The sequence below is a fragment of the Portunus trituberculatus genome, chromosome 41, assembly GCF_017591435.1.
Source record: "Portunus trituberculatus isolate SZX2019 chromosome 41, ASM1759143v1, whole genome shotgun sequence".
Taxonomy (NCBI): domain Eukaryota; kingdom Metazoa; phylum Arthropoda; class Malacostraca; order Decapoda; family Portunidae; genus Portunus; species Portunus trituberculatus.
The window spans coordinates 24,152,704-24,177,440 of record NC_059295.1 but is presented as its reverse complement, the minus strand read 5'-3'; the positions used below and the strand labels follow the sequence as shown (position 1 = coordinate 24,177,440).

The window sequence follows — 24,737 nt, the reverse complement described above, 5'->3', positions numbered from 1 at the left end:
GGCACGTGGTGGGCGAGCGGTGGGAATGAAGAAGCCCTTGAAATATGAGGATGTAGACAGAATGATAAAGACAAGATATTTTTCCTTATCTTTAAACGTTTCTTCGCCTTATCTCAAATAGTTTAAAAGATGGAGTGGAAGTTATTAGAGTTTTATGGGTGTTTTCATCGATTCTAGTGATAACACAGATTTTATATCACCGATAAGGAAAGAAACAGTGAGAAATCAACTAAACTTGAAAATAATGTTGATGAGCGGCCAAAACTTTTCTGAATACGGTCAATGTTGAAATAAACGAGATTCAGGAAGCGAGAAAAATAAGTCACTGAAAAAGCAAGCAACAAGAAAGAGGAAATGATAATTTTAGTAGTACTTTATTTGAAATGTGTGAAAACAAGTAAATAGTGATGGTACACATATGATCTCATGCAGTATTTAAGCTGAAATTCATAAGCTGAATAAGACCAAAACTAAGATGAAAGAAGAAGAAAAAGAAAAAAAAAAGAAGAAGAAGAAGAAGAAGAAGAAGAAGAAGAAGAAGAAGAAGAAGAAGAAGGAGAAGAAGAAAAATAAGAAGATGAAGAAAAAAAGAAAAATAAGAGAAAGTGAAACAATAGGTTTTATCAATCCTCATATAGATCTTACCGTGTAAATGGACGTCCCTTGCTACCCTGTTAGGCGATAAGAAGTGTTTAGTACGCCTCTTTAATTAATACAAATTACACCAGCTTCTTTCCTCTCCATCTAAGGTGACAACCAATTAAATGACAAACCTACGTTATGATTCAATAGATTCAATTTTTACAGCATATTTGCACACACAGGTACTCAGGTCGAAGTGCAGAACTATCATTAAGTTACGACTACTAGCAATATATACACATAGCATTTATCATTGTTATATTTGAACCTGGGTATTGTCTATTTAACGGTATTCACCATTGACATTATATACAGACAACATTTATCATTGTTATATTTGAACCTCGGTATTGAATATAGCGGTATTCACCATTGACGATATATACAGACAACATTTATCATTGTTGTATTTGAACGTAGACAATATCTACTTATCCTCATTCACCATTGCTATCTGTACATAATTTTAATACCAGCAAATAATCGCACAACACACCACATGTACTGGGTGGGGGACACAGTGTAGAGAGAGAGTTAACCTACCAGAATACGATGAGGCAACCTTGAGATCCCATGCATGACAGTGACTACACGTAGATTGCCCCGTACGTCTGTCTGTGTCCTCTCCACCTCTTCCCGACCTCCACTCAGGTGTCAGAGCAAGTAAGAAGCTAGATTAGAAAGTGAATTAAGTACGACTCTTCTTTTTCCCTCTCTTTGCCTCTCTTCTCTCTTTCGCGGCACCTTTTTCTCAGTCAGCTTGTTTTTGCTTTTTTTCTATTCTCAGCATAGCATTTTCCGGGCTCCTGTTTCTCCTCTGTTGGTGTGAATAAGTAAAGCTGTCAAGGGGATGAGTCGCTGTGTTTCCAGTTTAGCTGCGAGAGTGGAGCGGGTTCAGACACTGCAGAGGGAAGCAGAACTAACATGATTTCTGATGGAGTCACAAGGGTGCATAAAGTATTGGCCTCATTTGTGTGCGTGTGCGTGTGTGTGTGTGTGTGTGTGTGTGTGTGTGTGTGTGTGTGTGTGTGTGTGTGTGTGTGTGTGTGTTCTTGATGGGTAATCATTTTGCGAATCTGTGGGAGGTCCTTGTGGTTTGTATTAGTTAGGCTGGTAAATAAATGGAAATTCTCTCTCTCTCTCTCTCTCTCTCTCTCTCTCTCTCTCTCTCTCTCAATCTCAACCGAGCCAGCTATAGCATCAAGATCAGGAATTCAAGATCAATGAGAAACGTGGGAAGAGAATCAACATCTCTCTCTCTCTCTCTCTCTCTCTCTCTCTCTCTCTCTCTCTCTCTCTCTCTCTCTCTCTCTCTCTCTCTCTCTCTCTCTCTCTCTCTCTCTCTCTCTCTCTCTCTCTCTCTCTCTCTCTCTCTCTCTCTCTCTCTCTCTCTCTCTCTCTCTCTCGTCGCAGGGAAGTGAAGGAGCCGCTCTCATTTCCCTGCCTCTTGGATCACCGACTTATTACCTGCCACTCAGGAAACCACCTTGATTGGGCCTCGCTGCCGCTGCCGCCGCCGGGCCCCAGGGACGCGGCTGCCACGGCGCTCACTTACTGCTCCAGCCCTGTCCTTGTGTAGCTTGAGAACGTCGCTGGATGTATCGGGGTATTAGAGGGCTGTCTTGCTTGTGTTTGTATCTGTCTTGCAGCTGGAAACACACACACGTACGCGTTAAAATTGTGGCACACACACACACACACACACACACACACACACACACACACACACACACACACACACACACACACACACACACACACACACACACACACACACACACGGCCCGGTAGCTCAGTGGTTAGAGCGCTGGCTTCACAAGCCAGATGACCAGGGTTCGATTCCCCGGCCGGGTGGAGATATTTGGGTGTGTCTCCTTTCACGTGTAGCCCCTGTTCATCTAGCAGTGAGTAGGTACGGGATGTAAATCGAGGAGTTGTGACCTTGTTGTCCCGGTGTGTGGTGTGTGCCTGGTCTCAGACCTATCCCAAGATCGGAAATAATGAGCTCTGAGCTCGTTCTGTAGGGTAACGTCTGGCTGTCTCGTCAGAGACTGCAGCAGATCAAACAGTGAATTACACACACACACACACACACACACACACACACACACACACACACACGCACGGTAAATAGGTTGAAATCAAAGGCATTGCGTCTCATTAATTTCCTGGTGCTAATGGTCGCCGATTTCTGAAGCTTCTCTCTCTCTCTCTCTCTCTCTCGTCTCTGTGGGGTGTGTAACTGTGGTGGTGGCAATGTCGGTGACGGGACGCGTGTACGTAATGATGCGGTGGAGAGAGGATGATGCGGGAAGGAGAAGCAGTGACGGTGCATGCAGTATTGTGTTCAGAAGTCGAGAAATCTGCCCCATTCACTCCTACTTTGTCACGAGTCCTGTGATCCGCTGCCAGTCAGTCGCTCTAAAGAACTACACAATTGGCGGTTTTTGATCAGAGCAAACGTCTTGGAATTGAAAGAAAACGAGGAAGAAGGGAGTCTACGGTGTCTCGCTCAGCTTCTATGACTGAATTGATGTAGCTTATCGTAATCTTGGTACTCGGCGGCTTTCTTCGCATATCATATCACTTGAGACTTAAGGAAACCCAAGAGAAATGATGGATTGTGCTATGATACTTGACTTTTGACCGTGAATGCCTGTGGTGTTGATAGTAGGAAGCGAAAGTAACTGGATTTTGATTAGTGATGGATAAATGAAATAGACAATGTGGGAGTTTTATAGGAGTGATATAGTGGATATTAATACTTTTCCTTTTATACAGAGACTAAAAATATAAAAAAAAGATAAGATAGTGAGGAAGAAAAAGAGAAGAAGGAAATACTGAGAAAGAAACTTAGATAGGAGTGATAAAATGGATATGAATACGTTTGTTTTTCTACAGAGACTAAAAAAAAAAAAAAAGATAAGACAATGAGGTAGAAAAAGAGAAAAAAGAAATACAGAAAGACAAACTTAGCTAGTGTGATAAAATAGATATAGATACGTAATTTTTTTTATTTAAACGCAAAAAAAAAAAAACACATTAAAGAAGAAAAAGAAGATATTGAGTAAGATAAGAACATAATCAAACCAAACGTCATAAAGAAAGTGATCTAGACTTAGTGATATCTGGAAAAGCAGTTAGTTATGGCAGTATTAGCAGCAATAGCCTTAGCAGTAGTCATAGCAGCAGCAGAAGCATCAGCAGTAATAAACATCACGTGTCACATAACTCTCACTCGCTTCACAGGATAGGCAAGGCAGCAGAAGGCGTTCCTCTCACTCACTCCCACAGTGATGATCAGTGGGAGTAATTCTGAAGCATACCAACACTTCACATCTACACTGTACTGAAGGAGGCCCTGCAGGAGAGAAATAGATAGATAGATAGATAGATAGATAGATAGATAGATAGAGAGAGAGAGAGAGAGAGAGAGAGAGAGAGAAGAGAGGTCACGCACGTGGTAGCTCCGTGTTTTTTCGTGGTGTTACAGTGGTTTAACAAAGTGCAGTGTTGTGAAAATTTCAGTGCTTGAAGTGCTAAGTGTCCTGGTGTCCATGTAAAAGTGTAAGGTGTGCTAAGCCTTGCAATAGTGTTGAAAAATCACTTGAAAAGAGTGTTTGTACCCGTGCAGTGACCGAGACCCGGGCCTGACCTGACGCGAGGCCTAAGGCAGCACACAGTTGCCAAATCTCTCCAAGGTAGTTTTTAAACAACCTGTATCTCTCTCTCCGTGGCTGGTTTGGCTTGACTTGTGGGAGAGGTAGTTAGTGTCGTGTGTTTTTTGTGCGCCTGTGGGGAAGTGCTTTGTGTTCTGTGCCAGTGTTCAGTGTCTGTGTTCACGAGTGTGTTAGTGTCGCACGTGTCGTTTAGAGCCAACACTCGTTGTCGCCCCACACCTGGCTCCACAATTCCCCAGGAATCACTTATCCTCTCCCTCAATGTCTAGCCCCGCCCATCGCCCCATAGCCAGGCGAGACTTGCCTGGCTACCAGCCACAGAATTGGTGTTGCGTTTGTGGCAAAGCAACACTTAAGACTCAACACGTGAGCTGTGACGAGGAAACCTGCCGTAACCTTTGTCACAACAGCTGCCTTGGGGATACGCCAGTCTTCAAGTGTAGCTACACGGAGCAGCTACGACTCCAAGCAAACATCCCGGACCCCGTCACCTACATCATCGAGGAGACTGATACACCCCAACGCCACTACCGGACGACAGTGGGGAGAGTCAGTGGGAGGGCTTGAGAGAGGAGAGCTAGTTTCACTAGTTGAGAAGCTCACTGAGGAAGCCTCTCAACAAAACTGTGTGATTAAGTCCCTCCAGGACGACCGAGACTTGATCATACAACACAGAGACGTGTTTGCTGCGGCTCTCAGAGTAGCAGACAGGCTGATAGCGTCAAAACAGCGCCAGACGCAAGTAGCCACACGCTCTCAGGCAGTCAGCGCCCACGCAGAGTCAATTGACGAACACTGGGAGGTGGTTTGTCAGGACTCTGAGAGGTGGAGGACGTGGTGGAGCTCGGATAAACCGCAACAGCTCCGCCACTCAGCTGTTTTCTCAACTTCCACCTTCCCTTCGCCTGCCCGGGAAACAACGACCGCTCCGCCTACCTCCACTGCTTCCATCGCCACACAGAGCGACTGTGACACCTCCCCAGCGTCTACTGTCACTCCTTCTGCCACACAGAGTGACTGCTCGGTACTCACTACCACGTCTACCGCCACACAGAGCAGCAGGGACTCTTCCTCCATAAATACAGCGAACGGAGTAGATCGCGGTGCCTCTGTTCGCCCACGAACCTCTCCTCAGACCACTTCAGGAGATTGGAGAAAAAAGAAAACTAAGAGGGAAGTGCAGCAGGACGCGAGGAAGGTGTCCAGCGAAGGACTGAGGACTCACCAGGCCACCAAGCAGACACAAAAGCGAGCCAAGGCAAAAGTGTGTGAGTACTGCTCACGGAAAGGACACACTTCTGCTACTTGCCACGCCAGAACTGACGATTTACGTCAGGAGCGTCTCATACAGCGGCTCCTTACGGTGGAAAGACACACAGCCACACCCTTCCCACCTGCAGCGCCTCAGCCCGCCCACCACCTCACTTCATTTCAGTCCTTACCACAACCTCGCCCACTCCTTCCTCAGCCTGGTATCTGGAATCAGAGCCAGGGGCGGCAGTGGACCACTCCTCTTCACCAGTACCAGCAGTCGGCCGCGGACCCTAACCACCACCTCGGACTAGCAGGCCTCGCTCACTACCATCCCTCACCATGGTACAGCCAGCTTGCCCCGCCGCCAACTAAAGGTCGTCTCTAGCAACGTCCGTGGTCTCCGGACTAACCTTGCAGACTTATACCACAACTGTGTGCAACGACACAATGCAGACGTTGTTGTGGTGACAGAGACATGGCTGAACAGTGAGGTGGAGCCCACGTATGGCAGGATGCAGGGCTTCACCCACTGGGTGAGGAGGGACCGACAGGAGCGAACAGGAGGTGGAGTGGCTGTCTGCTTCAAGGAAGGAATGCAGGCCCAGCTACTCGACATAGACACGCCTCCACTGATGGAGATGATGTACTTCCGAGTAACGCTGGCAGACCGCTCAGCCCTCTTACTGTGTGCCCTGTATCGCCCCCCGCGACAAGGGCCTGACTCACTCCTGTACCTGACTGAGACTTTAGACAACCTGATGATGGCACACAGCTGCAGCCACGTGCTGATTGTGGGGGATCTCAATCACCACCTGGAAAGAGACGCCTACGAGAATCTCCTGAGGTGCAGGGTCTGACAGATCATGTCACCTTCCCACACATGAACGAGGAGGGACATTAGACCCTGTCATCTCAGACTACCAGGAGGACAAGCTTCAGTGTCATCAGCTGGGGCTCGTGGGCAGCTCTGATCATCACGCTGTACTGACACAGCTGGAAGTGGGCGTGGCTCGGGACGAGGCCACCACCCGCACCATCTGGCTGTGGAACAAAGCAGACTGGGCTTCCCTGCGCCGCGACCTGACCCACACCCCATGGGCCACTCTGCTACAGGGAGGAGCAGAGAGTGAAGCACTTGCACTCACCTCTCACCTTCTCGCCCTCCAGAGACGCCACGTCCCACACAGGGAATACACCACCAGACCGACGGATCAGCCATGGTTTGGCTACCGTTGCCGTGTTGCTGCTGAGGCAAAGTATGCTGCCTGGCTCCGCTACAAGAGGAACCCGACTCGGCGCAACAAGGACTTGCATAGGGCTGCATGCAGGAGGATGGTGGTAACCAGCAAGTGGGCCTTAAAAAAGTGGGAGGAAAGCCTGCGCCGGAAACTGTGTGGCACTGGCGTAGGAAACAAAACTTGGTGGTCCCTTGTTAAGGACAAACAGGAACTGGCCACCAAGAATCCATCCCTCCCTCAGCAAGCAGGACGGTACTGTCGCCACCAGCAGTAAGGAGAGGGCACAGTTGCTGGCTTCCTTGTTTGCTGGAAAAATGAAGGTGGGGAATCCACAGCAGCCACCGCCTCAGCTGGTCCAGCAATGTGAGAAGACTGTCACCATGGTGGAGGTGACGCATCAGCAGGTGAAGCGATTATTGCGGGGCTGGACACACAGAAAGCTACCGGCCCTGATGACATCAGCCCGCACCTGCTGAAGCGATGCTCCCAGGAACTGGCTGCCCCTCTCACCCAAGTCTTCACAACTTGTGTACGGGAAAACGTCTGGCCTTCAGTGTGGAAGGAGGCTCGAGTAGTTCCTGCACACAAAAAGCTCCAGGACGGACCCAAAAAACTACAGACCCATATCCCTGTTGTCAGTGGTGGGTAAAGTGTTTGAGAGGGTCGTGGCAGAGGTGGTGTGTAGCCATCTCAAGGACAATGCCCTCCTCTCAGACCAACAGTTTGGGTTCAGACCTGGAAGGTCAACCTCCGACCTAATGATGCTTCTCACCAGGCAGTGGCAGGACGCCCTCGACGACGGCAAGGACACTATAGTGGTTGCTTTGGACATAGCTGGAGCTTTTGATAAAGTATGGCACAACGGATTACTGGAAAAGCTTCGTGCTAAAGGCATCCAGGGTGGCTTGCTACGACTCCTGGGAAATTACCTGCAGGACAGAAGCCTCAAGGTGGTTGTCAACGGGCAAACATCTGAGTCCCTGCCTGTGGAGGCATCAGTGCCACAGGGTTCAATTCTTGGCCCACTCCTGTGGAATATCTACGTGGATGATCTTCTCCAGCTACTGCCAGGAGTCAAGGCCTATGCTGATGACTGCACCCTCTCCTATACCTATCCACGCCAGGACAGTGGGCGGGCTGCTGAGGCCATCAATCAGCAGCTACGAGTGATAGAGGAGTGGGGTGCTCGCTGGCAAGTGACATTCGCGCCGGAGAAGACACAGGCAATGGTTGTCTCTCGGTCCCCAGCCGCCATGGCAGCAATGGCAGGAAAGTTGTCTTTGGCGCTGCTGCTCTCCCACTCCAAGATGACGTCAAGATACTTGGAGTGGAGGTGGATCGAGGGCTGAGGTTTGACAGCCATGTCAAATCCATTGCCAAGAAAGCCTCTCACAGGATCTCCGCTCTCAGAAGGATCGCCAGTTTCCTCGACAGGAAGGGAGACTGCTGCTGTACAAGGCACAGGTGCGGCCCCACCTTGAGTACGCAGCTCTCTCCTGGATGTCCTGTGCCGCCACACACAGAAGGAGACTGGACAGCATCCAACGCCGCGCCATACGGCTAGTAGATGCTGCAATACCACCTCACCCAGAGCCTGAGCGTCCCCTTGATTCACTGGAACACCGCAGAGATGTGGCGGCAATCGTAGTGTTCCATAAGGCACAGGTGCAAAGAGTGCCACATCTGGCAGGGCTGCGTCATCCTCTGAGAGTCACCGCACGGAGCACGAGAACGGTGCTCAATGGTGGTGACGCCGTAGAGGTGCCGCGATCCCACGGGTGTCAGCATCAACGCACCTTCGCAGGACGCGTCTCCAGGATGTGGAACTTGTTCACGGCCGCGGTGCCTCACGTCCAGGAGATGAACACACACAGTGTCAAACTGATGGCACATAAGTGGAGACAGACACTGCCAACTCCTCTGACACTCTTTGTGACGTGACACTCAGTGTAGTGCAGTGCGTGAATAGTGCTAGTGAAGTGAAAAGAACAGTGCTCCATTTACATGCTGACCATCTTGTATATTATCTATTTTTAAGTCTTGTAAATATTGTAGAGAAATAGATTGTAGTACCCTTAGAATAGGTAGCACACGACAGTGCGCCTTTGGGTACATGTTCTTCTGTATAAATTATGTTTAAATAGAAAAAAAAAAGAAAGAGAGAGAGAGAGAGAGAGAGAGAGAGAGAGAGAGAGAGAGAGAGAGAGAGAGAGAGAGAGAGAGAGAGAGAGAGAGAGAGAGAGAGAGAGAGAGAGATGAATAAATTTAATCAATGAGGAGGAGCAGAGGATGAGGAGGAAGAGGAGGAGGAAGAGGAAGAGGAGAGGAGGAGAGGAGGAGGAGGAGGAGGAGGAGGAGGAGGAGGAGGAGGAGGAGGAGGAGGAGGAGGAGGAGGAGGAGGAGGAGGAGGAGGAATATAAAAAGCAGGGCACGTAAGATGATGAAAAGGAAGAAGAAACACGTAAAAAGAAGAGGCAAAGAAGATAAGAACATAATAACGAATAGGAGGAAGAGACAAAAGATGAGGAGGAGGAGGAGGAGGAGGAGAAAAAGCAGAAACTCAAAAAAAAAAATGGAAGTGGAGGAAGATAATCAGAGAGAGAGAGAGAGAGAGAGAGAGAGAGAGAGAGAGAGAGAGAGAGAGAGAGAGAGAGAGAGCTGTCAACGAACAAGAAGCATGCTAATTTCGGGTTGCAGTCTCGCTCTCTCTGGCCTTGCTTGACTTAGGGACGCGGGCGAAGGGAGAAGGAGGTCGCTGAGTCATGAGTCAAAATTATAATGTGATACTTGTGCGTGAGACTTTCTGTGGCTTGGGAAGTGATGGTGGTGGTGGTGGTGGTGGTGGTGGTGGTGGTGGTGTTAGAGGATGAGTGGAAGAAAGCGGAGAAAAGAATATGAAGATGCAGAGAAAAAAAAAAAGAGAGGAAGAGAAGGAAGAAAAAAGAATAAAGTTAGGTTAGGTTAAAATCAGTGAGGTTAGCTTAGATTAGGTTAAACTCACTAGGGTTAGATTAAGTTATGTGAAATTTAATCAGGTTGGGTTAAGTTAGAAAGGACAGGGAGAAAAAACTAAGGAAAAAAGTCTAAAATAAAAATGAGAAAAAAAGAAAAACAAACCTTTTTTATGTAAGAGGAAGAACTAGCAAGGGCAAAATAACTATATTAGAAAAAAATGCCCACAAGAATCGCAGTCTCCATAGAATTGCAGTGTCTGGAGAAGAAAGAAAAGTGATGAAGGAAATAAAAGAAAAAAATAAGAAATGAGAAAATAAGAAACAAAATGGAATAATATTGAAAAGGCAGAAAAATTGAGAGCGAGGAAAGTTAAAAGGATTCGCTTAAAAGAATTGAAGTGAATGAAGGAAACTAAGCGAAGGAAGAAGAATAAAGAAGAAATTAGTGCAAGATTGGAGAATTACACAAGAAAAAAGAGAGAAAGGAGCAAGAAGGAAATCGAAAGGAAATGAGGAAAAAAGGAGATGTGTGGGAAAGAGAAAGAGAAAGAAAAAGCAGAGAAGAAAGAGGAGTAAAAAAGCGAATGAGGAGGAAAGGAGGAGAGGGAATAATGTAACAAAGAATGGGGAAAAGTTGAAGAATGGAAGGAGGAAAATAAAAAAACGAAAAAAAAAGAATAGCTGAAAGAATCTTAAAAAAAAGGAATAAATGAAAGAATGATGAAGAAAGAAGGTAAATAGAGAGAGAATGACAAAAAGACATGAAAGATTAGAGAATAGAAAAAAAAGAAGGAAGGAAGGAAAAATGTAAGGCATGAAGAGAGGAAAAAGAAAGAATATATGAAAAGTAAAGAAGGAAGAGATGAAGAAACGAAGGAAGGAAGGAAGGAAGGAAGGAAGGAGGGAATCACATAGCAAATATTTAACCACAAAAGCAGTATTACTTACTAGAGAGAGAGAGAGAGAGAGAGAGAGAGAGAGAGAGAGAGAGAGAGAGAGAGAGAGAGGAGGAAAATAGAGAGAGAGAGAGAGAGAGAGAGAGAGAGAGAGAGAGAGAGAGAGAGAGAGAGAGAGAGAGAGAGAGAGAAGCCTTTGTGATAGTAGTAATAGAATTGTGATTATAATAATAATAATAATGGTAATGACACACACACACACACACACACACACACACACACACACACACACACACACACACACACACACACACACACACACACACACACATAAACGGGCAATAGGTGCTGAATCGGCATATTTTCAATCGTATATTTTATCTGGTGAGCGCCTCATGCATCGCTAAGAGGGAGGCAGGCGGGGCAGGGAGGAGTAAGGGAATGAACGAAGGGAGAACGATGAAACAGAGAGAAGAAGAAAGAGCGATGGATACCAGACTGACGGGAGGGACCGAGACAGAAAGAGCGTAGATGGGAAGAAAAGACGCATAAATGAGAGAAAGAACAGAAAAAGCAAAGAAAGGAAGGAGGGAGAGAAAGGAAGAAAGAAACAGATGAACATTGAGAAGGAGTGAGACAATAATGACGGGAGGGACGGCGAGAGAAACAGCGTAGATGGGAAGAAAAGACGTATAGGAAAGATAGAAAAGAAAAAGAAGGAAGGAAGGAAGGAAGGAAAGAAAGAAACAGGTGAATAAAGGGAGGTTGGAAAAGAGTGAACGAGAGAGAGAGAGAGAGAGAGAGAGAGAGAGAGAGAGAGAGAGAGAGAGAGAGAGAGAGAGAGAGAGAGAGAGAGAGAAAGAAAAAGGGAAGTAGTCTATTGATGCCGAAGAAAAAGAAACGAACAAAAATTAAAATGAAGATGAGAAATAATAGAAAAAAAAAATTGCTGAAAAGGAGGAAGAGAAAAAGTAAAAAAAGGAAAATATAATGAGAGAAGCATACTTTCCTGCTAAGATAATACTACTTTTCAAATAAGATACCAAGAAAAAAGAAGAAAAAAAGCATCAACAACAAACTATCTAATATTATAAAGACTGGCATCATTTACTCTAATATTGTCATAAAATCCTTTCCCACAGAATTTAACTTAATATATTTTGAAAAAAGACGAGATGATTTGATACATATATTTTTATCCACAAATAAGCTTTTCTTCACAAAATACACATTGTTTTCATTATATACAGGGAAAATTTGACCTGGAAACAATGAACACACACACACACACACACACACACACACACACACACACACACACACACACACACACAGTTAAAAAAAAAGTGAGAGAGAGAGAGAGAGAGAGAGAGAGAGAGAGAGAGAGAGAGAGAGAGAGAGAGAGAGAGAGAGAGAGAGAGAGAGAGAGAGAGAGAGAGAGACTAAACTCGTGTACTGCGCTGTATTTAATTAAATGTTGAAGGGTATTATCGTGTGATCCGCGAGTGTGTTCCGTGACTCGGTATTAAAGAAAACAGGACGAGGAGGATGGAAAGAAAGAACGCTTACTTCTGGATTACTCTGAACTCTACTGGAAGGAAGGAAAAGGAAAAGGTCATGAGAGAGAGAGAGAGAGAGAGAGAGAGAGAGAGAGAGAGAGAGAGGATGAGAGAGAGAGAGAGAGAGAGAGAGAGAGAGAGAGAGAGAGAGAGAGAGAGAGAGAGAGAGAGAGAGAGAGAGAGACGCATTTATATAACGAAGTATCATTTTAGACGACACACACACTAACAACCTCAGCCATTCACCATCATCCTTTACAGGGCTTCTCTCTATTATAACTTTGAGCAGTAGAAACTCAACTAACAACAACTACCGCGGCAGGAAGCAGAGAACCCGCCACCCCTGCCCTTCCCCCGCGCGTTGATAAGCACACCAATAAGGGAAACGATAAGGCGCCTCCTCTTGTTGTAATGCTGAGGTTTACAAGCAATGAATTCAACCACCGCTGTATTTTTGTATCCACATTTGCGAGTCACATCTCTCTCTCTCTCTCTCTCTCTCTCTCTCTCTCTCTCTCTCTCTCTCTCTCTCTCTCTCTCTCTCTCTCTCTCTCTCTCTCTCTCTCTCTCTCATACTCACCTGAATCTTCTCTCTCATTCTCCCTCATCGCTAGGTCTTCCATCGCTAGGTCTTCCGTCTCATCACCTTGGGGCATTGCTAACTTCTCTCCTTTATCTCCCTTTCCTCCTGTGAGTGTATTATTCTCTTCCAAGTCGCTCATGTTGCTGTTTTTCTCAGATAGTTCCGCGTTTCTTAGGTCATATTCAGTAACGCTTTGCTCTTTCCCAAGGCCAAAGATTATTAGGGGGGTTTTCAAGAGTGTTTTTCCAGTTAGTAATGTAGAAATTTTGTCACTCTGCCTTTAGAACCATAATTACACCTAAAAAACGCTCTTCTTTCTCACCAAGAGTATTTTTTTTAAACCACAGAGATGATAAGCGGGGTTTTCAAGAGTGTTTTTCCAGTTAGTAATGTAGAAATTTTGTCACTCTGCCTCTAGAACCGTGACCACACCTTAAAAAAACACTCTTCTCTCTCACCGTGACTATTTTCTAAGGCCACAGAGATTATTAGCGGAGTTTTCAAGAGTGTTCCTCCAGTTGGTAATGTAAAAATTTTGTCATTCTGCCTCTAGAATCGTACCAACACCTTAAAAGCACTCTTCTCTCTCACCACGACCATATTTTCTAAGGCCACAGTAATGATTAGCGAAGTTTTCAAGAGTGTTCCTCCAGTTGATAATGAAGAAATTTTGTCACTCTGACTTTAGAACGGTAAAAGCACTTAAAAACACTCTTCTCTCTCGACTATTTTCTAAGGCCACAGAGATGATTAGCGGAGTTTTCAAGAGTGTTCCTCCAGTTAGTAATGTAGAAATTTTGTCACTCTGCCTCTAGAACCGTAAACATGCTTTGAAAACGCTCTTTTTCCTCATCTCGACTATTTTCCAAGGTCACATTGATAATTAGTGGGACTTTTTAGAGCTATTAAAAGACCACACTTGTGACTAATCGACCCCTTATAAAAAGTTTTCTCATATAGCGATTAAAGAATCTTGTAAATCTATCTCTACAATCCTGAAAATCACTCTTGAAAACCCCAGGAACGTCCATTTAAGGCCTGAAAGGAGCTAAGGTAACAGACTAAATGGTCAAGGAATATGGAACCAGGTCTCATAACATTTACACAACCCTGCCAAATCTGACCCTCCTAGAATCATGAAATTACTCTTGAAAACCCTGTTAACATCTATTAACTCTCTCAATCCTGGGACATATTTTTTACCATTTTTGTGTACGGTTAGACGATTTGATTTAGATTAGACGGGTTTATGGAGGTCGGAAGATTACTAGCCAGAGTCTTCACTATTTCAATCCCCACATAATTTTCTGAAGCTATAAAATCACCAAATAGTAAGCAGAATGAATATGAAAAGGCGTCATAGCACTGAAAGGAGTTAAGGCTTGAAAGAAGATGAGGTGAGACACAAAATGGTTAAAGAATATGGAACCAACCCTTCCAAACGTGACCTTCCACCGCTCGTCCTTTCAGAATTCCTTGCTGCTACATTCTTTCCCTTATAGTCATATTTCCCGGTAAAGCATCACCCTCCTCATCACATTCCCATCAGCTCTCACATTTACTCAGCCCAGCAAGCCATACCGTCCATCACCAGCCATTGTATAATCCTCTAGCTAAGTAATTGTTTCCCTTATACCCATATTTTCACCTGAATCATCGCCCTCTTCAGCCACATTGCATCAAATCCCACATTTACTGAACCTTACCAACCCAATACCGTCCATCACCTCACCTCACCTCACTTTCACCCCTTCCTTCCTACCTAACACATTTCCCCTTTAACCCACCTGCATTTCTCTCTCTCTCTCTCTCTCTCTCTCTCTCTCTCTCTCTCTCTCTCTCTCTCTCTCTCTCTCTCTCTCTCTCTCTCTCTCTCTCTCTCTTTTCTCACCTCTTAGTTACCTACCTTTACTTTGCTGTTTCTTTAAATCCACCACCACCACCACACCACCACCACCACCACCACCACCACCACCACCACCACCACCACTGCCACACCTGTCCTCTGCCACCTGGCCAAGTCATTAGTGGCAGCAGGTGAGTGATGACCTTATTAGCATTGTAGTTGTTGTTGGTAGGTGTTGGAGGGGAGAAAGAGAGAGAGAGAGAGAGAGAGAGAGAGAGAGAGAGAGAGAGAGAGAGAAAAGTTACTCGTTTCATGTTAATTGTGTAGAGAAATGTGGTGTATAGGTAATTTCTCTCTCTCTCTCTCTCTCTCTCTCTCTCTCTCTCTCTCTCTCTCTCTCTCTCTCATGACTCACACCTCCCATCGCCCCGCCCCCTCATCCTGTGCCCCGCGTTGTGTTCACTGAGTCAGTCTTGTTTTTTTTTTTTTATTCCTACGTTCATGGTAACTCGTTTGTTTTTTTCCTACACCTCATTTCTTTCCCAAACCACTTCCCTCCTTCTCTTCCTCTCCCTCCTTATCTCCTTCCTTTTTTTACCTCTCCTCTCCTTGTATTCATTCTGTCATCGTGTTTTTCTTCCCTTTTCTTCCCTTCCTTCCCTTCCCTTCCCTTCCTTCCTTCCCTTCCTTCCTTCCTTTTCCTTCACTTTTCTTCTCTTTCCTTCCCTTCCCTTCTCTTCCCTTACTCTCTCTTTCTTTCCTTCCCTCCCTTTTCACATCTCTTCTCTTCCTTTCTCTCCTTCCCTACCTCTTAATTTCCTTTTCTCATTTCATGTCGTGCGTCTTCACAAATTCTATCTTAATTTTTAATTTTTCTCTCTCTCTCTCTCTCTCTCTCTCTCTCTCTCTCTCTCTCTCTCTCTCTCTCTCTCTCTCTCTCTCTCCTTGTATATTCCACCAAAATTTTATTCCCAGTTTCCTCACCGCTCTTTATTTTTAGAAGTATTTTTCCCCTCCGCTCCCCTTTCCCTGTCTTTTACTGTGTGTGGGCTTTGTTCTCACAGGTGCAGACGAGAGCAAGAGACAAGGCTCCTGGAGACACTCGCTCGCTCACACGGGGAGGGAAAGACGAACTTAAAGAACAGACGAGGAGACATCATATAGACACACTGACAGATTGACTAAATAACGACGGAATTTAGGAAGGACACGGGATATTAACACTACTAGTTACACTTATTATTCTATTTGAGTGATATTAAACAATTTTATCAAGGGTAAAAGTTGACTATATGCTCAATTCCATCAGCTGTTTGGTTAAGGAAGTTGTCTTTTTAGTGTTATTGATTATATTTGCAGTAGGTCATTCATTGCGTTAAATTGAGAAGCCACAAGAATTAACAAACCAGAATTCTTGCCAGTCTATCACCAGAACTATAGTAATAGTCTTAAAAACATGAGTGTCTTCAACTGGAGCCTTTGGAAAGTTGAGATAATGAGAGAGCAAAGCGTTTCAGAATGCGGGTTGTACGTCTCTTTAAACACTCCTTCGTCAGTAGAAATAGAACACTTTCCGACAGCGATCTCTGACTTGTGCTTTGTTCTCAAAAGTTTTTATCGTCTCATCTCGATAAATTTGAACCGAACTTGTACATTATTGGGTATTCTAAAATGTTTTCCTGATTCTTTCGACAGTTTAATCCCTTCAGTACTGGAACTTTTTTTTACCATGTGTTTTGTGTATGATTAGACCATTTAATTTACATTAGGAAGGTCTATGAAAGTCAGAAGATTAATGGCCACAGTCTTCACTATTTCAATCCCCACATAGGTTTCTGAAGCTGTATAAAAATCACCAAATAGTAACCAGAATGAGTATGAAAACGCGGCATGGTACTGAAAGAATAAAATCTCTCATCTCTCATGATAATTTGGATCTCGTTGAAGACATTTTGTGCCTCTTCATCACTTAAGAGAAAAAACACACACTTCTTGAGAACCCGGTGAATCATATTTGTGGCCTTTAGGAACTGAAAAATGAGAGAAGAAAGCGTTTAGGAATGCAGCTTTTTAATGTCTCATGAATGTTCGGATCTCGTTCAAAATATTTTCTGCGATGTTTCCAAGGATATTTTTTTTTACCCTCCCTCTCTCTCTTTCTGTTATTCATCAGTGACCTTACCAGCCGAACCCATTGGCCTATCCACCTTGATTCTAAAAATTCCACAGTTGTATTTTTTTTTTCTTGGCTTCGTTTCTCGGTTAGGTGAGGTGAGGCGGGTAGAGGTGAGGTGAGGTGAGGAGATGAGATGAAATGAAGTTAGGTCAAGTGAGGTGAGCTGAGGTGAGGTGAAGTTAGGTGAGGTCAAGTTAGGTAAGATGTGGTAAGGTGAGGTGAAGTGAGATGAAGTGAGGTGAGATGATGTTAGATTAGGTTAGGTTAGGTTAAGTTGGGTAAGGTTAGGTTAGGTTAGGTTCGGTTCGGTCTTGTCTCTCAGCAGGACGTAAACTAAACGCAGAAAGGGACGCACCGCAATGCATAACTTAAGATCGTTACATTATTTCTGATTTGCCTGTCAGCCTTCCAGTCTCTCTCTCTCTCTCTCTCTCTCTCTCTCTCTCTCTCTCTCTCTCTCTCTCTCTCTCTCTCTCTCTCTCTCTCTCTCTCTCTCTCTCTCTCAATCGTGATTCATATTGAGGAGGATATGAATATGGAAAGGAGTAGAAGGGAGCAAAGGAGAGGAATTATTGCCCCGAGCGAGAGAGGAGGAGGAGGAGGAGGAGGAGGAGGAGGAGGAGGAGGAGGAGGAGGAGGACAGCTCATCAATACGGTGATATGGCAATTACGTGAGGGATCGGAGTACTTATAGGGATGAAGAAGAGTCCCTGCAATTTTCTTGAGTACCTGAACCTTTGTCGCGTTGATGAGACCACAGTCCGTCTTCCTGAGTGTATTGTCTCTCGTCTGGAAGGATTTCAAAGGCCACGGAGGTGATTAACTGGGATGTTTTTCTTTCTCTCTTCCTCTCCTTGGTACTGAAGCTTTGTTTACCATCACTAGAGACTGATTGTTGTTTATATAAGGGGCAGAGATGGTTGGGACTACAAATTCAAAACGTACTGTATGGCATATATGTGGAAGGCTGCTAGGAAAATAGCGTTGAATGCCACTTCAGTAAAGGCACACAATTTTACCTTGAGATTTGTGTACGATTAGACCATTTTATTGACATTAGCAAGGGTCTATGGATGTCAGAGGATTAGTTGCCACAGTCCTTACTATTTGAATCCCCCCCATAAGCTTCTTGAGGTGTTTAAAACCACCAAATAGTAACCAGAGTGAATATGAAAACGTGTCATGGTACTCAAGGGATTTAATTGTTTTTAGTATAGTTTGGTGTGAGTAATTGAGATCATGTATTTAAATGGTTGATAATATGTATGTAGAGTAGATATGTAGAGTAAAATGAGTTGAGGACTTGGTTAACTGAATATTTCTCTTCTAACTCTTGCTATGCTGAATAATACTTACACATATCTATCTTTATCTCCATCTTTATCTTTATCTCTGTCTGTCTGTCTATCTGTCTTTCTACATGTCTGTCTGTCTATATATCTTTCTATTTGTCTATCTATCAATCAGTTAATCAATCAATCTGTCAATCTGTCTATTTATCTATCTACCTCCATCTTGTCCACACACTCATTTTTTTCCCGTCAGTCTAAAGTCCACTGGTCACTTATCTTTTTTTTTTTAGTAAACATGCTATTCTCTACGACATTATTGCTTAGTTTTTCATGTTTATTTTTCTCTTTTGTATCTTACCTGCTAAAATCTTTGCTACATGGGTCTGATTATGGCCCAGATTTTGAAACACATCTGGTCTCCACTGTCACAATTTTTTCACAGGGCTCTAGTTGAAGTGACGCGGGTTTTTTAAGGGTGTTTCAGTAATCTTAGTGACATGCTAACAAGTTTTCTGCATTATCAATAGGAGAGATACTCTTTCAATCTCGGCTAATCGTCTCTGTAGTCTTTGAAAATGGTCGCTGTGAGAGAGGGAGGCGTTTCTAAACATGTCTCTACGTATGGTAAACACTTTTTGTTAAGCTTTCGTTAAAATTCTTGTTGTAATACATTTTTCAGATAACATTTAACATTATTGAAATCTACTTTTTTTGCCTCAACATCTTCAATACCAGGAGGCGTTTTCATATTCATTCTGGTTACTATGTGGTGATTTTATACAGCTTCAGATACTTATGTGGAGGATTAAAATAGTGAAGACTCTGACCACTAATCTTTTGACCTTCATAGACCGTTCCTAATCATACTCCAAAACTCATGGTAAAAATGGGTCTCAGCACTTGAAATGGGTAAAATGTTATTCGTTTCTAGAAATTTTGTTATTACAGTGATATTTTGTATATAAAGAGGCGAGAGTGATATTTTTCTTTCTCTTTTTTATCAGTGAGAATAGCAAATAAAAACCCATTCATATTCTCTCTCTCTCTCTCTCTCTCTCTCTCTCTCTCTCTCTCTCTCTCTCTCTCTCTCTCTCTCTCTCTCTCTCTCTCTCTCTCTCATGTTATCCCTATTCGCTCTTAATACGGATAAGCGAAATTGACCTCTTTACATGTCTGCTTTGTGTTGTGTCATTGATGGAGGTCTGGCAGCGGAGAGAGGGACGTCAGAGAGCGTACTGTGTTGCTGTTGAAATACTCGTGGAAAGGCATACAGAAAGGGAGCATTATGGGTCAAAGGCAGCCGGGAAGTATTTGATAGAGGGGGAAGTTTTTTTAGTACAATAGCAGTAGTAGTAGTAGTAGTAGTAGTAGTAGTAGTAGTAGTAGTAGTAGTAGTAGTAGTAGTAGTAGTAGTAGTAGTAGTAGTAGTAGCAGTAGGCGTAGTACTAGTAGTAGCAGCAGAGTAGTAATAGCAGCAGTAGTAGTAGTAGTAGTAGTAGTAGTAGTAGTAGTAGTAGTAGTAGTAGTAGTAGTAGTACATAGTAGCAGCAGCAGCAGTAGTAGGAGCAAGAACAGCAGTAGTGAACGTAGTGGTAGAAACAGCAGCTCACCTCTAACTCCACCACCACAACCACCACCACCACCACCACAACCACCACCACCACCATCACCACCACCATCACCACCACCAAGATGGATTTGAAGATATCGGCTAAAGGGGAAAGGTAGGGAGGAAGGAGGCAAGGTATCTCCCATCTGGTTGTGTAATGAGAGAGTATTGCCCGAGGGAGAGGACGAAGACGAGAAGGACGAGAAGGACGAGGAGGAGGAGGAGGAGGAGGAGGAGGAGGAGGAGGAGGAGGAGGAGGAGGAGGAGGAGGAGATACGTTAATAAAAGGGAGGATGCTGGATTGGGGAAGTGTGAGAAAAGCAGAGAGAGAGAGAGAGAGAGAGAGAGAGAGAGAGAGAGAGAGAGAGAGAGAGAGAGAGAGAGTAGGATAGCACGGTTCGTTTGGTGGCCGGAGAAAGAGTAAGATGAAGAGGAAGACGAGGAAGAGGAAGAGGAACAGGAAGAGGAAAAGAAGCAAAGAAATGGGAGAATGTATGAATATTTTGCGGGAGGAAGGAGGGAACGGAAGGGAAAGAAAAATTGTAACAGTAGGAACACCAACAATAGTCGTAGTAGTAGTAGTAGTAGTAGTAGTAGTAGTCGTAGGAGAAGGAGAAGGAGGAGGAAAGGAGTGGCCAAAGGAACCGTTGTAATGAAGAGATATTGGGTGTCCCTTGCGCGGCGGGTGGCGGTGGTAGGGATGAATTGGTGAGGCAGGGAGGACTGCAGGTGGGGCGGCAAGGGAGGCGAGGAGACGGAGCTGGGGAGGCAAAGGGCTGTGGAGGCGGCGGGGGTGTGAGCGGGTAAGCAGAGGCGCGGACCCAGCGATAGACGGTCACTAACATGAAGCAGGCAGTGACAGTGTGGCACTGATATCCGGTAGATAAATCCTGGCAGACAGAGAGAGTGTAGAGGGAGGGACTGATAAAAAGTTGATAGATGATACTAATGTTGTAGAGGAGACAATAAAGATAAAAGAATACAGGTAAATAGAACGAGGAATGTAGACCAAGAGATTGATAGACATTTGCTTGGAGAGAGAGAGAGAGAGAGAGAGAGAGAGAGAGAGAGAGAGAGAGAGAGAGAGAGAGAGAGAGACAGACAGACAGACAAAAGAAGCCAAACAGATGACACACAAACACAACCTCCTACCCGGAATAGATAAATAACACAGCTAGAAACAGCCAACAAACTCCCAGACACCAACACAAAACACAAACACGTATTGACAAGTTACTCCGCTGCTACGCGCTGGTAACACACAACACCACTAGTACCAGAGGAGGAAGGAACAGAGCACAGAGGCAGTTAGCGTCAAAACACATGATTATAAGGAAGCGCGTTGTGGTTAGTGGGTGATGGGTCGGCCTGTGAAGGTGTGAAGGGCGGTGTGGAGGGAGGGATGTAGTAGAGGCATAAGGAAAAGAAGGCTATCGTTTGGAAAGCTCTTGATAGTGTTTCTATTTTCATTGAGCACGATATCCCACCTGAACGAACCCGTAGGACTGTGTGTGTGTGTGTGTGTGTGTGTGTGTGTGTGTGTGTGTGTGTGTGTGTGTGTGTGTGTGCGTGTTGGAATGTAATTGTTCGAGCGCTAGAATTCGCTGTTCACTTTGACGTTAATCCTTCTCTATATCCTAATGCAAATCCGCTTTCACTCACCTGGCGATTCCAAATTCTCACAGCGTAGCCCGCCGTGCACCGACCTTCCCCGAAATTCTGGCTGTGAACGCGACGGAGGCTACAAGTCTTTTTCCTTCTCTTTTCTTTTCTTTTTTCACCCAAGCGCTCTTTTTCATTCCCTCTCTGACCTTCTGGGGCTAAGGACGTGTTCTTTACTCTCCTTATCTCGTTACCTCTTGCTTTATGCCCCTGGATCACCGATACTAACAGATTCACTTGTATTTTTAACGCCATTGGTTTCTCTTAAGATTATTTTCAGCGACCATGGAAATTATTAGTCCTAGTTCTCATGGATATCTTTCTTTTATTAGTAATGTAAAGTCCTTAGCAAAGTATCGCTAAAAATATAAATTTACCTTTGAAAAAACACAGTAATGTCCTCCACAGCTTTTAATATTCATGGAGGAGCCAATGAATGGTGTGAAAATACGGTCTTTGTACTATAGGCCTTTTTCTGAAACACTTCCGCTCCGTATGCACCTTCACTATATTCAGAGAGCTCTACTTGAAGTGACACGGGTTTTTGAAAATGTTTCTATGATTCTAGTGACATGCCAACAACTTTTCTGTATTGTCAAGAGGACAAATACTCTTTAGAATCCGTCTAATCGTCTCTCTTGTCTTTGAAAATGGTCGCGGTGAGAGAGGGAAGCGTTTCTGAATACGGCGCTATCACTGATTGTACCTAACGATGGGAAAGCAAGGCACTGTTTCTCAGAGCATAGCGTGCAGAGTAACAGGAAGAAAAAAAGTACAGCCACGTTTGCAGAGACATTTCCCTACTAACTGCAATTAATTTCGCGGCCACTAATGCTTTGATCCAGCTTAACGACGATGTTTTTGCTTCCTGCCGCGGAGACACAAACACGCAGGGAATTAGATTTTCAGTGGCAGGGGCACAGAACTGTTCGTTACGCAGTGTGGGAGTTGCAGTGCGGGGTGTGCTGTGACCTGGTACTTGATACTGCGTGCAGCATTTCCAAAGTAATTTAAAGACAACAACAGGGACTCTAACACACACACACACACACACACACACACACACACACACACACACACACACACACACACACACACACACACACACACACACACACACACACACACACACACACACACACACACACACACACACACACACACACACACACACTCTCTCTCTCTCTCTCTCTCTTGTCTGAAATGATAAACAGATAAGCCTAAGACATCTGGAACTGTGAAACCCCTGGATGCCTGCTTCTGTATTTTCTCTTTTCCTACGATTTGAGGTCTTAAGAGAGAGAAATTTGAGGATAATTCTCCTTTTTGGTTGTTTTTCTTTATGGAGCTATAAATTTTTGCTATCCTTGACCATCTTATATAGTAATGATAATAATGAAATAGAAAAACGAAGTCCATGCCATTCCCATTCTCATCGCATGTTATGAATACTGTACCAAGTTTTTTTTTTACCCCCATCGCTGGTTTTCGCCTGACGCGCTACGCCGGTTTATTCAGCATACACTGTGTGCATACAAATAGCATCGGTGCCGCCCTCTCTGGCTAAGTAACACGCGCGCAATGGCAGGGACGGCAGGCCAGCGTGAAGACCAGGCGACTACACTCTACTAGCCTGCCTGTTTCCGTGTCTCCGCTTGGGTTAGTTGTCAGAGAGAGAGAGAGAGAGAGAGAGAGAGAGAGAGAGAGAGAGAGAGAGGAGAGAGGAGAGGGAGTTGTCTTTGTGAAGCTACCACAGTCAAGAGGCATAATATGAGCACTCCTCCCGGCTATCCAACACTGCCTGTCGTGGGTGAAGGTAAAAGAAGCTGGCTGGGTGGCTGGCTGAAGAGAAGGTGGCTGTAAAGACGATGCTGGCTACATGACTAAATACGTGGATGGAAGGCTCGAAGTGTAGAGACGATGTTGACTTCCTGGCTGGGTGGTGGATGACTAGGGAAGGTGAGATGTACAGGAAAGGTTAGGTGACTTAATACTGAGACACATTTTTACCTTGAAATTTGAGTATGATTAGACCATTTTATTGACATTAGGAAGGATCTATGGAGGTCAGAAGTTTAATGGCCACAGTCTTCACAGTTTACTCTCCCACATAAAGTTTCTGAAGCTTTTTAAAATCAGTAAATAGTAAGCAGAATGAATATGGAAATGCGTCATGGAACAAGAGGGGTTAACTGGCTGGCTGGCTGGCTATGTAGGGGCGACCAGAGCTGTACTGTGGAACCTTCCGGCGTGCGTTTGTAAAGGGATGGTATGACTGTATAATCCTTGTGCGTTTTGTTGAATTCATATCCTTTTATGCACGTAGGAGGAAGACCCAAGATAAACAAATAAGGTCAGGGAAGAAAAATTGAAAGATGTGAGTTTTGTCTTTGTTTTATGAAGATTTTGCTGGACACTTTATTTGAAGGGAATATTTGCCTTCACTGACTGACTGCCACACACACACACACACACACACACACACACACACACACACACACACACACACACACACACACACACACACACACACACACACACACACACACACACACACACACACACACGAAAATGACAAAAAAGTTCACATTATCAGAGAGAGAGAGAGAGAGAGAGAGAGAGAGAGAGAGAGAGAGAGAGTGGAGAGTCCAACTTCTATCCACACCCATTCACTTGATATTCAATTCTTAGACAACTTTTCTATTCGTTATGTGATGGAAGGAAGTTTTGTCGTAAGAATTCAGAGTGTGGTTTGTGTCTAAATGTGCGACTAATTTTTTTTTTCTCTCTCTCTCTCTCTCTCTCTCTCTCTCTCTCTCTCTCTCTCTCTCTCTCTCTCTCTCTCTCTCTCTCTCCACTTCTTTCCCTTTTCTCTTCTACTTCATCTTCCCTCTTCGTCACTCATTCCCCTTTCTTACGAGTTTCATCCTTCTCCTCCCCTTCTCCGTTTCTCTTCTCTCCCTTCCTCCTCCTTTCTTTTCGTTCCTTTTGTCCTTGTCTCTCTCACATCTATCTTAGCACTTAAATCTTCCTCCTTTCCTTCTCCTCCCCTTCTTCCTTTTCACTTTATTCCATTATCAAGAAGGAGTATAGAGGAGGAGAAGAGGAAGAAGAGAGAGAGAGAGAGAGAAGAGATAGAGGGAGGATAAGGAGGATGGGTGAAATGATGTAAAACTGATGAGAAGATGGAATAGATGGGAAAAAAAGGAAAGGGGAAAAGAAAAGGAAGAAAAGAGAAGGGAAGGAAGGCAAAAAGGAAAGGTATGAGAGAAAAAGGGAGGAAAATGAGAAAGATGATCCGTTGATGATTGAGAATTAAGAGATACGGTGATAAATGGAGGTGAAG

The 24,737-nt window shown here is 44.5% G+C and overlaps 1 protein-coding gene across 1 annotated transcript in view; it reads right to left on the bottom strand.

The window, feature by feature from the left end:
* Positions 1–2,116: 2,116 nt before the first annotated feature.
* LOC123516690 (putative protein TPRXL) overlaps positions 2,117–24,737 on the bottom strand; it is a gene marked incomplete at its 5' end in the record, with an annotated part of 35,246 nt that continues 12,625 nt past the window's right edge. The window contains 4 exons of the mRNA XM_045276293.1: positions 2,117–2,234; positions 20,375–20,619; positions 21,392–21,601; positions 22,200–22,376. Coding sequence (XP_045132228.1) covers positions 2,117–2,234; positions 20,375–20,619; positions 21,392–21,601; positions 22,200–22,376 — 750 coding nt within the window. The remainder of the gene's footprint in view (positions 2,235–20,374; positions 20,620–21,391; positions 21,602–22,199; positions 22,377–24,737) is intronic.